This window comes from Anopheles cruzii, chromosome 3, assembly GCF_943734635.1.
Source record: "Anopheles cruzii chromosome 3, idAnoCruzAS_RS32_06, whole genome shotgun sequence".
Lineage (NCBI taxonomy): Eukaryota > Metazoa > Arthropoda > Insecta > Diptera > Culicidae > Anopheles > Anopheles cruzii.
In genome coordinates, this window is record NC_069145.1 from 28,615,954 (window position 1) to 28,628,570 (window position 12,617).

General features: G+C 48.2%; 2 protein-coding genes across 3 annotated transcripts; one reads left to right on the forward strand and one right to left on the reverse strand.

Moving 5' to 3' along the window:
* Positions 1 to 829: 829 nt before the first annotated feature.
* LOC128274442 (YTH domain-containing family protein) lies at positions 830 to 10,614 on the reverse strand. Of its 2 annotated transcripts, none has more exons than XM_053012648.1 (8): positions 10,429 to 10,614; positions 9,539 to 9,843; positions 9,369 to 9,393; positions 7,301 to 7,422; positions 5,831 to 7,230; positions 5,053 to 5,762; positions 4,614 to 4,987; positions 830 to 4,439 (listed from the first exon to the last, which is right to left on the reverse strand). In XM_053012648.1, the coding sequence occupies exons 2-8, from the start codon at positions 9,557 to 9,559 to the stop codon at positions 4,338 to 4,340; spliced, it is 2,754 nt and encodes a 917-aa protein (XP_052868608.1). In that variant the 5' UTR covers positions 9,560 to 9,843; positions 10,429 to 10,614; the 3' UTR covers positions 830 to 4,337. The 2 variants fall into 2 exon arrangements, with proteins under 2 accessions (XP_052868608.1, XP_052868609.1); XM_053012649.1 differs by having other exon boundaries at positions 4,344 to 4,476.
* A 625-nt stretch (positions 10,615 to 11,239) lies between these two features.
* Positions 11,240 to 12,291, forward strand: LOC128274443 (60S ribosomal protein L30). The gene is made up of 4 exons (XM_053012650.1): positions 11,240 to 11,258; positions 11,349 to 11,405; positions 11,481 to 11,626; positions 11,964 to 12,291. The coding sequence occupies exons 2-4, from the start codon at positions 11,385 to 11,387 to the stop codon at positions 12,145 to 12,147; spliced, it is 351 nt and encodes a 116-aa protein (XP_052868610.1). The 5' UTR covers positions 11,240 to 11,258; positions 11,349 to 11,384; the 3' UTR covers positions 12,148 to 12,291.
* The last annotated feature ends 326 nt before the right edge of the window (positions 12,292 to 12,617 follow it).

A 12,617-nucleotide genomic window follows, 5' to 3' on the forward strand; every position in this document is an offset into this window, starting at 1 on the left:
CCACAGCCTACTACCGTTGTAACGGTCCGAGACTTCCGCCTTCGAATTCGATATGCCAAATCGTTTCGAGACGGTCTGTGTGTGTGTGTACGTGTGCTTGTTAGGGGAGACTGTTTATTGTTCGGTTTTGTTTGCTTGTTGACAGAACAATCGATAAAATGCGAACGTTGTAAAGATGCTATTGATTCTATGTGGCGGTGGTGGTTCTGATGTCGAAACGAAAAACAACACCACGAATAGAGTGCACACTGTGCGAATTTAAGATTTACAAACATATAGCTGTTGAAGGTGCGCAACGAATCGCAATCTAACGGAACTCGAAATGGAAGAGTCGAGAGACAAACAACCGGTACTTGTTAATCATTGAAGAAGTGACGCTAGTGATCGTCAAAACCGAGCTGGTATTAAAACAAATCGAAAGCCGTTCACACGAATGTAACGGTTGTCCAGTGCAAGGCATTTATCAAAAAATATAAACACAAAAACCGAAAGATATTAAAAACAACCCCTTCTTGCTTGGCAGACTGTTTCGGTATCCAATCCTGATTTTAATTTGATTCCTTTCTCGCCTCTCGGTTCACTCTTATGGTAGTGTAAGATACCTCTGGTTGACAATTTCGCTGCTTTCCGCCTGAAACTGAATCTTCAATCATACGCTCGCACATGCGCCCAAACTGGTGAAAACCTATGCGCCGGGGCGTGATTTCTCTCAAATGTACGGAGGTGTGCAAAATGCGCGCTTTTTTTAATAAAACACTACTTAAAAACCAAAAACGGTTGTCCCGGTTTCTTCCCGAATGATACACAGGTTCGTGCTTTTAGGGTTTTATTATTAATACAATTTATTACGATGTTTTGTTCATTTTCATCCTTACATTGCTGTTGTGTGTGTGTGACCATTCCTTTGATTTGCTTGTTTTTTATGCATTTACTGTATACTTTGTTCTCACACACGCTGTTTTTTCTGCTACTGCTAACCGTGTCCGGCAACGCGCTATTCCTACATCCGCTTTTCCGTCGTTCCATAGTTCCTTCTGGTCTTTTTCCCTTCGTTCCGTCCTCGTATGTACACCGGATGGGGCACAGAGTCCTGTGCGTGCCTGTGCACAATACACAGCTTCTATTGGCTGTGCTTCTAGTCCATTTGTTGCATCACCATCGTTTCGACTCAAACCTTTCCTGCTGTGTGTATTTCTTCGTCCCTTGTATGCGGTTTTGTAGGCTTATCGTTCCACTCTCCAAATATCGTCTGTCCTTAAAACACGACGCCATTTCGCGTCTTGCACGATGCACACGTGTTATGTTTTTGTCGAGAAAATCCAACTTATCCAAATTTGCCTTCCATCGATCGATCGAACGCGGTTCAAAACCAGCGCCTACTGTGCATATTGTTTGTTTCCGGCCAGTTTGGTTGTTTTAGTACTGGCATGGGTTAATTATACTAACTTCTTTTAATATATTTTCTCTCCCAATGCATATTGATCCGTGCGCGTCGCCGGTGGACGATGGCTCAAACGTTGCGCCGCAGCCCTCACTTGCAGTTGTCGTCCATTTCGCCATACCGTAACTAATTGTATTTGTTCGCAACGTTCGTGTCATCGTCGACGCGACCTTTTTCTATCATCTGGTTTTAGTTTCCTACAATATCCGCTCCCCGTTGCCCACTTGTGAATGAAGATTCAGTTAAACTACGCTCCAATCGCTCCGTTCGAAACGCCCAAATACTTGCACCCGTGATCAAAGTTGTTCAAAGTTCATGCCTTGGATGGTGCCCCGCCAGTGAGAAAGTGTGCTTTTATTTATCCTTTATTATCGTTTAGATGTAACACGTATAAGAGATTGATCTATTGTGGGTTACACATCTTTCGTTTTGTTCTCTGCCAAATCTTCTGCCCCTATCGGCCCAGAAGAGATCACACGCCAAGTGTCGTTTTATTTACTTTAATTAGGATTTAAAAAATCACTAGCACTGCTGTCGTTCAGTACTAGGGGGACATTCGAGTTTCCAAAGTGGCGATTTAAAAATTAAAACAAAGGTGCAACCACAAGTTACTTCCGTGTGCATGGTGCCGCAACCCAAGCATTCTGGTGCTGTTTGTCTCATTTCTCTACGTTAATGAAAACTAAACAGGCAATGTTCTCAAACATAGCAGACAAAAATGTCATTTGAAAAAACATTTCAATGGTTTTCTACCTTTCCTATACAGACTTTTCGGAAACTTGCGTGATGAGTGCGATAAATGGAATATAGTTTTTGGTGCACAACTTTTGGACCGTAATTTCAATTTAGCTAGCTCGTGTCAACGGGTCTTTCTCTGGGTGCTTCTGCTTGTGAGTGTTTAGTTTCGAATTTACCCCAATTGCCATTGCCACAAGCACCATTTTCCAGTTCATTATAGTTCGTGATGCGTTTGGCTAGGAAATGTTCGTACAGAGAAGTTGCTTGCTAAACTGTCTTTCTTGCGTTGCATCGTTTAGGTCTATCGTGTTTCAGTTCGTTCTGAATCAGCTACTCGCCTGTGCGGGTGCCGCGCGTCCCACGACCAGCGGCGGCCGGTGGCGGGTGTTGGGGAGCGACGACCGAAAGGCAACTTAAATAATTGGCTAACGTGAAGATCAAAGCCGCGTCCGTTCACTGCATCGCTCTCGTTTTTCTTTTTTTGTTAGTTTTATTATCAGCCCCACACGCCGTATTGGGGTTGAAAAACGCCCGACTACCCGAAACCATAAATCGTGAAGATCGATTTTCTACCGCGATTGTAGTTAAAGTCACAAAATCGGAGAAACAACCCACATTTGCATCTTTCCATTCACGCCCCAGGAGTGTTCTGCAGGCAACATAGCAGCCCTTCTATAGTTTGGGAGATTTTCTCATACTTTTAGTGGCGTTTATTTGACACACACACACACACACACACACACACGTTCGGTGCGGGCGGAGACTGCTGTTTGTTGTAAAACAAAAGCCTACGCAACAAATAACCGAGAGAGTGGGCAGTGGAAGTGGGCGCCCAATGGCTACTCCACTCGCGTCGTGGTGTTTATAGTGTTGTGTTGTTTGTTCAGTTTACGTTACTTTTCGCCTAAAATCATATTCTAGTGTGTGTAGCCGGTGGTGGTGTAACACCCCATACACGTTTCAGTCCATTTGAATTCAATTATGTGCATAACCGTAATGCATTTGTAGCAAACTTTGTTTTCTATATTTCTTTGTTGCGTCTCTCTCTCTCTCTTTTCTTGTTCTGTGTTTAGTTACCTCCTTGTGTGAAAGATGATGGCGCGCCCTCGATGGCAGCGCAACCCAGTGACACACACCCGGGGGCTTAACTTAGATAATTTAATTTATAACTTAACAGAATATTCTAATTTATTTATATGTATATATGTATATGTATGTTATGCTGTATTTTTTATTCTTTTTCTGCTTATCATTTTGGGGTATTATATAGTTTTCGGGGGTGTGTTACATTTTTTCCGTTATACTTTTCATAATATAATTGTTTGATGTTTGTTTTCATTAGCGCATTAGTCATTTGTATTCACGCCACATCTTTCCCGGTGGCCAGAGCTTTACCACATTCTCTCTCTCCCTCTCCCTTTCACTTTATCGCTCTCATTTGTCTGATTTTCACCACTTCTTGCCGCACATGCTTACTATGATTAAAATGTAACTTTTATTCACTTTTGTTATCTTGTTTTCATTTGATTCTGTACATCAATCTTTACTTATTTTTTTCCTTTTAAATCCAAGATGTTCAATACACTATTGCGATCACTTGTTACCATTATAATGTGCAACTACTTTTGTCTCAGCAGGTTTGCGCACTGATGAGATGGGTGTAACTGTAAAAAAAAACTCAATCCTGTTACATTCTAGTGGGCAGCACATTTGTAATGGGATCTCTCTTCGTTTCCGTGGCAACCCAGCAATCGATGCGCGGCCGGTGCAACTGTCAAGTTTTGATTATACAGATATCTCTCTCTTTATTTCTTTCTTTCTCTCGCTCTCGTCAAAGGTTACGGCCGTAACGAGTTTCGTGTGTTAAAAGTTGTGTGGGGTTTTGTTACTTGCACGAAGGCGTTTGCGGCGGCTACAAGTCTTACGTCTTAATCTTCGGAAACGTGGTTCGATTCCGCACAACAGCGTACCGAGCGGCGTTTGGCGGAGAAGCGAAGGTGGACCAACGGAGGGCGGCCACGTGTGGTGTGGTCCCACCACCACGTGCAGAACCGACCGAAACCGCCGTCTCATGATTACTCGAACACGGTTCGGGGTGAAGGGTGGTCAGTAGCCAGCATCGATTTTCGCCCATCTCCGCTTACTTACGCGTCGCACTTTAGTTTGGGTTGCGATAAATATTGGAGGCACTACCACCGGAACCGCTGCCACGGTGCTGTTGATTATTTGTGCCCGGCGCACTGCGCTCGTTACGGGGTTCCTAGAAGTTCGGGGAAACGAAATCGATAATTTTAATTCTGCGAATTAAAATTAAAGTTGAAAGATAAGAATACGTTTAATCATCTCCATTCATCGTCGGTCGGTTTCTTGATGAGCTCATGTACGATAGCAATGTGTTCACACTGCGCGCGTTACAATGGACACAATAACTCACCCTGTAGTGATCTCTCGAAGAGCCACGATCACGATCGCCACCACCGCCGCCACTTCTGTAGATACCACCACCATCGCCACTGTCGCGACCTCCGTCGTAGTCGTTGTTGGAGGGCCGCGGACGCCCGTAGTCATTCGGGCCCCGCCGTTCCTCGCGGTAAAAGTCTCTCGGGCGGTTGTTGTAGCCACCGCGCGAATGATATCCACCGCCTCCGCCACCATTGCCCCCGGCTCCGTTGTCGTGATGATCTTCTCCGTTGTTGTTGCTGCCGCCTCCACCGCTGCCGTTGTTGTTCCGACGGTCATAGCTCTGATAACCCCGGCCACCACCGTTATTGTCGTGATGGCTGTAGTTGCTCCGATTGTTGTAGCCGCCTGTTGTTAGAAAAGGTCGCAAAACGTTAAACACGGAAAATCGCTGCAGACACCAAACAACTTACCGTAGCTGCTACTGCCGCCCTTGTTATAGCCTGAGCCACCATGGTACCCTCCACCGCCGCGACCGTACCCATCGTAACCGTCATCACCTCCGCCGCGATCATTGTACTTGCCGTACCCGCCACTACTGCCGCCAGCGCCGTGATACTTTCCTGGCCCATCATAGTACTGGCCCTGGTTTTCGCGGCGATTGTGGTACGAGTGGTTCGACGGTGGTGGTGCTTCGTGTTTGCGCGTGTCCTCCTCCAGTTGGCGCTTTTCGTAGTGCTGAAAGTCATCGAATATCGACGACTGGTGCTCGAAGCTGTGGATCACCTGCAGCGCCTGGATTCCCTTGGCGTTCGGTACCTCCTGCGTATCGCGCGAGTTGGTCATCGATTTGTTCTCGTTGTTTTCGAGCCGAATGTGACGCAGGTGCGAATTCGGCACATCCTTCACGTAGATCCACCGCACCTTGAACGTGCCCTTCCACTTGTCCTGCGACCAGACGCTCGAGTTGGAGTTGTAGTCCACGGCGGTCATCATTTGCGCCACGCCACAGAAGTGACCGGAGCCGTTGACGGAGAAGAACAGGTACACCATGCCGTCCTTCTCTTCTCGCTCGCGGAACGCCTGATCCAGCCGCTGGTTGCCGTGCTCGGTCGAGCACCAGATTTCGTACTTGATACTGCGGTGAATGTCGTCCTCCGAGTACGATTTGATAACGAAGAATCTGTTGACGAAATAGGAAGTGACTCGTATGTTGTTCGCTGGCGGACGATTCCGTCTGGCATGTCTTACCTGGCCAGGTCGGCCGTTTTCAGAATGTCCAACGTAGAAGGGTTGTAGTTGTTTTTGGTTTTCAACTGATCGAGTATCATCTGCGACTGCAGCAGCTTGTTGGCGAGCTCGGCATCGGCCGACGGCGAGGGCGAGCGTGCATGGCCGGACGAGCTGGCGGATGCGGATGGTGCAAGGCCTACGCCACTACCACCAGCACCAGCGCTAGTCGAGCTGCTGTTGTCCACACTGTCGGATCCATATCGGACACGTTCGGTTGTTGCCGGAGGCGATTGATAGTTACCTCCGGGACCACCGTGATGATGGTTTGGGGGCCCACCAGCTGGACGTCCCGATTGGTACGAAGAACCCACACTAGGTTGATCCAGGTGCTGGCGCTGTTGTGGCTGCGACGATGCGCCACCTCCATGGTGTTGATGCTGGCCACCGTGATGCTGGTAGCCACTGGTGTTACCAACACCACCCATGCCCATGTGGCGATCACCCATCGCCGATCCACCCGTAGGTCCGCCGTATCCTGCGTTGCTATGGTTTCGAGACAGGCTATGGCTGTTGGTAGGATGTGCTGGACCCTGCGGATGAACCGACTGGCTGTAGCCGTGGGATCCCGACGGGTGTTGCTGTGGCGCATGTACCGGATACTGCGACGAGTGGTTGCTGCTTCGCGAGTTTAGTGCCTGTTGCTGCTGTTGCTGCGAGGACATCGGTCCGCCTGCAGCGCTGCTGTTATTCCCAACGGAAGATCCCGCTCCAACATTGTTTCGATCGCCGCCACTAGATTGCTGTGGTAGTTGTTGATGCTGTTGGTGCTGGTGCTGCTGCTGCTGGGGCTGGTGCTGTTGCTGCTGGGGTTGCTGCTGCTGCTGGTGCTGTTGCTGCTGCTGTTGTTGTTGCTGTACCTGTGCCTGCCCGAGTGTTGGCCAACGGGAGCTTTGCATTCCTGCCGGTCCCGTGTTGTGACGGTGCGAATCGTGATGCGATGGGTGGTGCAGTTGCGATCGATCACCTCCCGGACCACCTCCTCCCGACTTCAGTTGAGCCGATTCGGCCAGCGGCGATGGTTCCATCACAGGCGGCGGAATGATTGGCGGCGGCGTCGGTGCGACCATGGCCGAACCATTCTTCGACGGCGAATCCCAGGTGCCAATGTCCATATTGTGCTTGCCGGGTATCATTGGTGGTGGTGGCATGCCAGGGCCCTTCTTCTTCACCGTGGTACTGATGGTGTTCACTTGCGGTTTTGCCGGTTGCGAAGCGATCGAGGCCCAGGTCATCTTTTTGGGAGCTTCCTTTTGCTGCTGCTGTTGCTGATAGTGTTTCGATGTGGAGTTGCTGCCCGCCGAATGGTTGCTACTGTGCATGGAACCGATCCCAAGTCCTTGCATACCGTGCTCAACATTCTGTGTAATGACAAAAAAATCCGACAGCCTTAGCACTCGCTTTTAACGCACACTGATGGCTCTCACTCACCTTGACACTATCGTGGTAAGCCCCATGATTACGGTAGTAGTCATCGTTCGACTTTTTCTGATGTCCGACACCACCCGGGCCGTGATTCACTTGCGCACTCCAAGAATTATAATCGCCGTTTCCTGTTCAAATAAGCCATTTTAGAGACCGATCATTATTGTTTGCAAGAAAAGTCATATTCCAAATACAATTCGCTTGTAACGGCCAACTAACCCCCGTGGTGCACCTCTTCCGTTTTGTGCATTTTTTTTCGAAAATGCGGTGCGATTACGTATACGATCGATAAACGTGAACCGAAGAAAGGACTCGCCACTTTCGAAAACACGGAATGCAATAAAAGTCCTATTTTTGGTAAATAAACAGTTTCAACCGCAAGCATGTGCAGATCACAGCGCGGTGCCGTCCACAGTTGGCACACGATCAACCAAAGCCAGTCGTGTCGGATTGATCGGTTGTTTTCATCTATTAACCACCCTTCAGTCGGAGGACAAACTAAGCGTCAAAATTACAACAACAAAAAAACATGAACGCAACCTTCTTTTTTTACTACCGGCACAAACGAGACGTACGTAAAAAATGCCGGTTCCACCACGGTGTGAACGTTCGGCAACGACGCCGAAGCCCCAAGGTCCGAGACCCTCAAACTGGTTCAACACCCAAGTTCATCGTACTTTTCTTCTCCGCCCCGTTTCTTACACCTTTCCACCGCAAACGGCGGGGCGGCCACATAACGACGCGCAGCGCGATCTCGTATCTCGCGGAAAACTCCAATCGCACCAACACGACAAACAACACTCGCAGTAGGCTTATGGGGAGTGCGCGAGTGTCTGCCGCGCTTGGAGAGGAAGATCACGATGGGTATTCTCTTTCATTCATGCTTTCGCTCACTCGCTCTCGTTGATTCTCTTTCTTTCTCTATACTCTCTCGCTCTCTTTCGCGCATTAAAGCGGAATACTAGACAATGATTTTATGTAGCGATGTGGCGCGCCTCGTTCTGATCGTCGACTCGCGATCGATACGTTCCGGATGTTCCAGAATGGATAGTCGGCAAGTAAATGCGTATAATAATGGGGCTCGCAATGCACGGTACGCCCAATCGCCCACAGAAAAAGGTCCTTATCACGTACTCTGTGTCCCGCGGTCATCTCACACGAATGGCTCTTTTCCAGAAGATCCAGATTTCATTGCTCCATGCTCAGAAACAGCAAATAGGCGAGACACGAGACTCGGCAGACGTCTGGCAAACATTCCTACACAAACACACGTGCACACACGTGCACGAAAAGAACCTCTTCGGCACTCTGTGTGGATCCGCTTTGTTGTAATGTATTTCCGCTCTATGCTGGCGTGGAGCCGCTTTGTGCATGTGTGAGTGTGTATGTTTCTCGATCGCAGCTTGCTGTGGAAAGTTCAATGAAACATGCGAACTGCGTAGTGAAACAGTCTACTGTCTGCGCGCACGACAAAGAAGAAACAACGGAATGAATGAAGAAATTCGACCATTGAACGTTCTCCTGGTAGCCATCGTTTCTAGTGACGAGTTTGATAATCAAATTCCTTCACCCTTTCTTTCTAAACACTAAATGGGCAATCTCAAAAATCAAAGCAGAAGTCTGGCCAACAATATCATTGTATCGGACCATCGTACGCCAAAGGTTCGTTGTTTACCATTCTACGCATTCAGTGGCGCAGCAGCAGAGCCTAATGGTTAGCAAACAAATACATAACACACACACACACACGCGCGCGAGGGCTAGCTTTGGCCCAATGTGGCACCGTGTTATCACAAACCAAAGATTGTGTGTGGGTGTAGAAAAGGTAGGTGCCGGTCGGAGGAGAGGGTTGTTTTTTGGGTCATGGGCAAGTGAAACATTTTTCACATTTTCAACCCCAGAGACGAAGCCCCAAAACAGGCCGACATTTTGTCATTTTCCATTCGGCGTTCGATTGTTGTGTCGAATTCTGCCTAAAGTGTCCGAATAGTCCCCGAGTCCCCCACCAACTGGGAAGATAAAGGTTGAAGGTTGAGCTGAGACAGACAGAGAGTAGTATAAGATAGCTATTTACCATGATTTCCTGATCCTTTCATCCGCTGCAAGGAGAGAAAAAGAAGAAAAAGGAAAGGGAAACAAAAACAAGAGTTTAATTAGAATTAGATTAGCCATGCCCGGAGAGATAGTGGCCCAGATCTCATTTCTGGGCGACCTCTTTTTATCGTCAACTTTTTCCCATCGTACCTGATCTGACACGGTTGACATTGGTAGTAGTTGTAGTAGGCTGCTGTTTTGCACTCAAAGCTTCTAACCAGTTGCCGCCTCTAACCCAATCAAGAGCAGTAGGAGAGTCACAATGCGCCGGGAGCTGCACTGGACACGCACACACACACGCAATCGCACACACACTTACACACCGGTGTGCACACTGCAGAAGTTCCGTCTGCCGCTCTGTCCCCTGGCCCGGCAACCGGTCTAACCACGCAACGCAGGAACGCGTCCGGAAGAGATGCTTTCGTGTGGCACGAGATGACGCTGGATGGGAGATGCTGCTGAAAGCTATGGTTTTGTAGTATTCTGAATTTTTACGATTCTTGCACGCAACTGGAGCCGTTCTAACACCTGAAAGAAAGTTGTGTCGCTGCTGCTTGCTTTTCTTGACAAACTTCCAGCGAAATGCACACCTAGGGTGGTGCTATGGCGCAGCCAATCACGATGGTGTTGGCGGCGTCACGGCAGGTGAGTACACAGGATCGAACCCAAACCCGAAGCGGGATGCGGTCCAAGAATAACCCCGCTTACTACGCGACGCACTCGAATGGCGATGCTGGTGGTAGTGGTGGTGATGATTTTCTTTGCTCTCCCTTCGCCACCGCAACAATGATCACTACTCCTTCGGGCACTTTTGTTACGCTTTACACTGTGCACGGCGCTGCACAACGATTCGCAATTCTGTTGCTGCCGCACACGCGCCACCTTCTCCTGCACAGCGGGCGGTGTGGAAAACTTTTTTTCTTTTCAATATTTTCCGACACCTGCACTGCACCGCCTACTGTGCGCCTAACGTGGATCTTTCGAGCAAACTAGACTTTCGGCTCTGTTGCTTTCGATTAACCGCGAACAATGTAACTTACTGTGTGGCGTCGTCGGGTGAAATCTCACTTAGAACCGTGCTGGTCGCAAAAGCCAGAAAAAGAAGCCCTTCCTATCCCCGTAATGGGGATCTCTGTGCACCGAGAAACACACTTGGCTTCCGTATGCGCCGCTCTTGGCAGTAACGGATCACCTGTAATCACGTCCGTGGGCGGAGAGCAGGCACTTTCGCTACGGCCAAGAAGTCCTTTCGGCAAAAACGCAATCAATAGAGAAAAATGGAATTCACGGCACTGCCACTGTCTCAGTTCAAGTCTTTTTTCCGGCAACGACGACGACGACGTTTCACAATATGGCCGAGCCAACTGATGGAAGGTACCAGCAAGCTTTGCGAAAGCTACAGAGTGCAAGCGGGAAAGAGCGAGAGAGGCCGACAGCAAGACTGCTCCGTGTTGCCCGCAAAGCCAATCGAGCGACAAGGACGGCTAGCGGAGCTTAGAGTTAAGCACACTTGACGCTCCGTGTGTTTAGTATGTCGGATTCACTGTTGTCGCGGGTACTTTTTGCTGCAAGTAACGCAAACGATATTTCATATATGATAGAAGAGCGGTTAGGACGCAATATTTCCCGTTAGAATAGCCACATGTTACTGTAGAGACATTAAGTTAACCCAAGCATAGCCATTGGTACAGAAGCAGATGCAAAAACATTAAGATATTACATGATTTTTCATACGTTTCTTGCGGCATGGACAATTGCATTGTTCGGAACTGCTCGATCGAGTAGCCGCAGCGTATGTCAAAACGCTTTGTTCCGGCGTCAAATGGATTGTCAAACTGGAGGTTTCTTTTCCGCTAAAGCTGTTGATCGGGTAGGATGTTTCTCCTGGGCCCTTGCTCCATCAGTGCTGGCCACGTGCCAAACAGGATTTCCTAACACGATCGTTTTACAATCATTTCAGGTATTAACCGCATTCATTCTTCGTTGATTGTCCACAATGGTGACTGCCAAGAAACAGGTACGGAATTTGTCCCTTCGATGTACGCATTTGCTGAACGACGAAACCCTAACCTCATTGTTTCTTGCTCTACAGAAAAAAGCTCTGGAGAGCATCAACTCCCGCCTGGCGTTGGTGATGAAATCCGGCAAGTACTGCCTGGGTTACAAGCAGACGCTTAAGACCCTCCGTCAGGGAAAGGCCAAGTTGATCATCATCGCCAATAATACGCCGCACCTTCGGTAAGCTATCTACGGACGAGCGATTACTGAGAAGTAGAGTTTTCCATTCACGCTCGCCACATTGCCCGTGGAACCATATGGAGTCGATTGAGACTGAGAAGTATGTTTCTGTGGCGGCCACGATGCATCTGCCTCTGTGGTCCTACTGGAAAACCTATGGAGTAATCATACTCACTAACGTGCAGTAGCACCTGGTATCGGTTGCGTTTGTCGACGTCCAATCGTCCAAATGGTTTGCAAAACGGTGTGACAAGATTGGAAACAAGAAAACTACTCTCAGGTAAGGGTTTACGGTAAACGATAACAACTGTTCTTTCACCATTCTGCGCAACAATAGCAAGTCGGAGATTGAGTACTACGCCATGTTGGCCAAGACGGGTGTGCACCACTACAATGGCAACAACATCGAGCTCGGAACCGCGTGCGGTAAATACTTCCGCGTGTGCACTCTCTCGATCACTGATGCGGGAGATTCCGATATTATCCGCAGCCTGCCGGAGGCCCAGACTGGTGGACAGTAGAATACATCTTACTGTAAATATTCCGCTTCTCGGTGCCAGAAGTTACTCATACGGACTGAAATCACCGACGATGTATGAAAATAATAAATTCTTGGTTAAGGCGTAAAATCGGCCACGATTTCACGTAAAACCACACTGAGCCTGCCTACTGATTCAACTTATACGTTCATGATGACCCTATAGCCTTAATTTGAAAGAATCGTCTGAAATTAATGAGAAGATTGTACAGTAAATGATTACTAAGTGCTAGTTACGGGAAATTGTGGCTTTTCAACGATTTGTTCCGAATTTGATGAGATTTTATGTTGAGTACATGTTAGTAGAGCCACAAACCACAATATTTAACATACGAGCTAAAATCTTGCAACTTCGGTTCTTATCGAAAGTAATAATAATAAATGTTGCCGGGAGCACATTGTTGATACTATCCCAAATATTTTGAGCACTTCACAAAGGTAAATCGGGGACTA

Coding starts and splice junctions, on each gene's coding strand:
- LOC128274442 (XM_053012648.1), bottom strand. CDS start 9,559: ATGTCAACCGTGTCAGATCAG. Junction 9,394..9,538: donor TGTCAACCGTGTCAGATCAG/GTACGATGGGAA, acceptor CTCTCCTTGCAG/CGGATGAAAGGATCAGGAAA. Junction 4,988..5,052: donor GGGCGGCAGTAGCAGCTACG/GTAAGTTGTTTG, acceptor TTCTAACAACAG/GCGGCTACAACAATCGGAGC.
- LOC128274443 (XM_053012650.1), top strand. CDS start 11,385: ATGGTGACTGCCAAGAAACAG. Junction 11,406..11,480: donor TGGTGACTGCCAAGAAACAG/GTACGGAATTTG, acceptor CTTGCTCTACAG/AAAAAAGCTCTGGAGAGCAT. Junction 11,627..11,963: donor AATAATACGCCGCACCTTCG/GTAAGCTATCTA, acceptor GCGCAACAATAG/CAAGTCGGAGATTGAGTACT.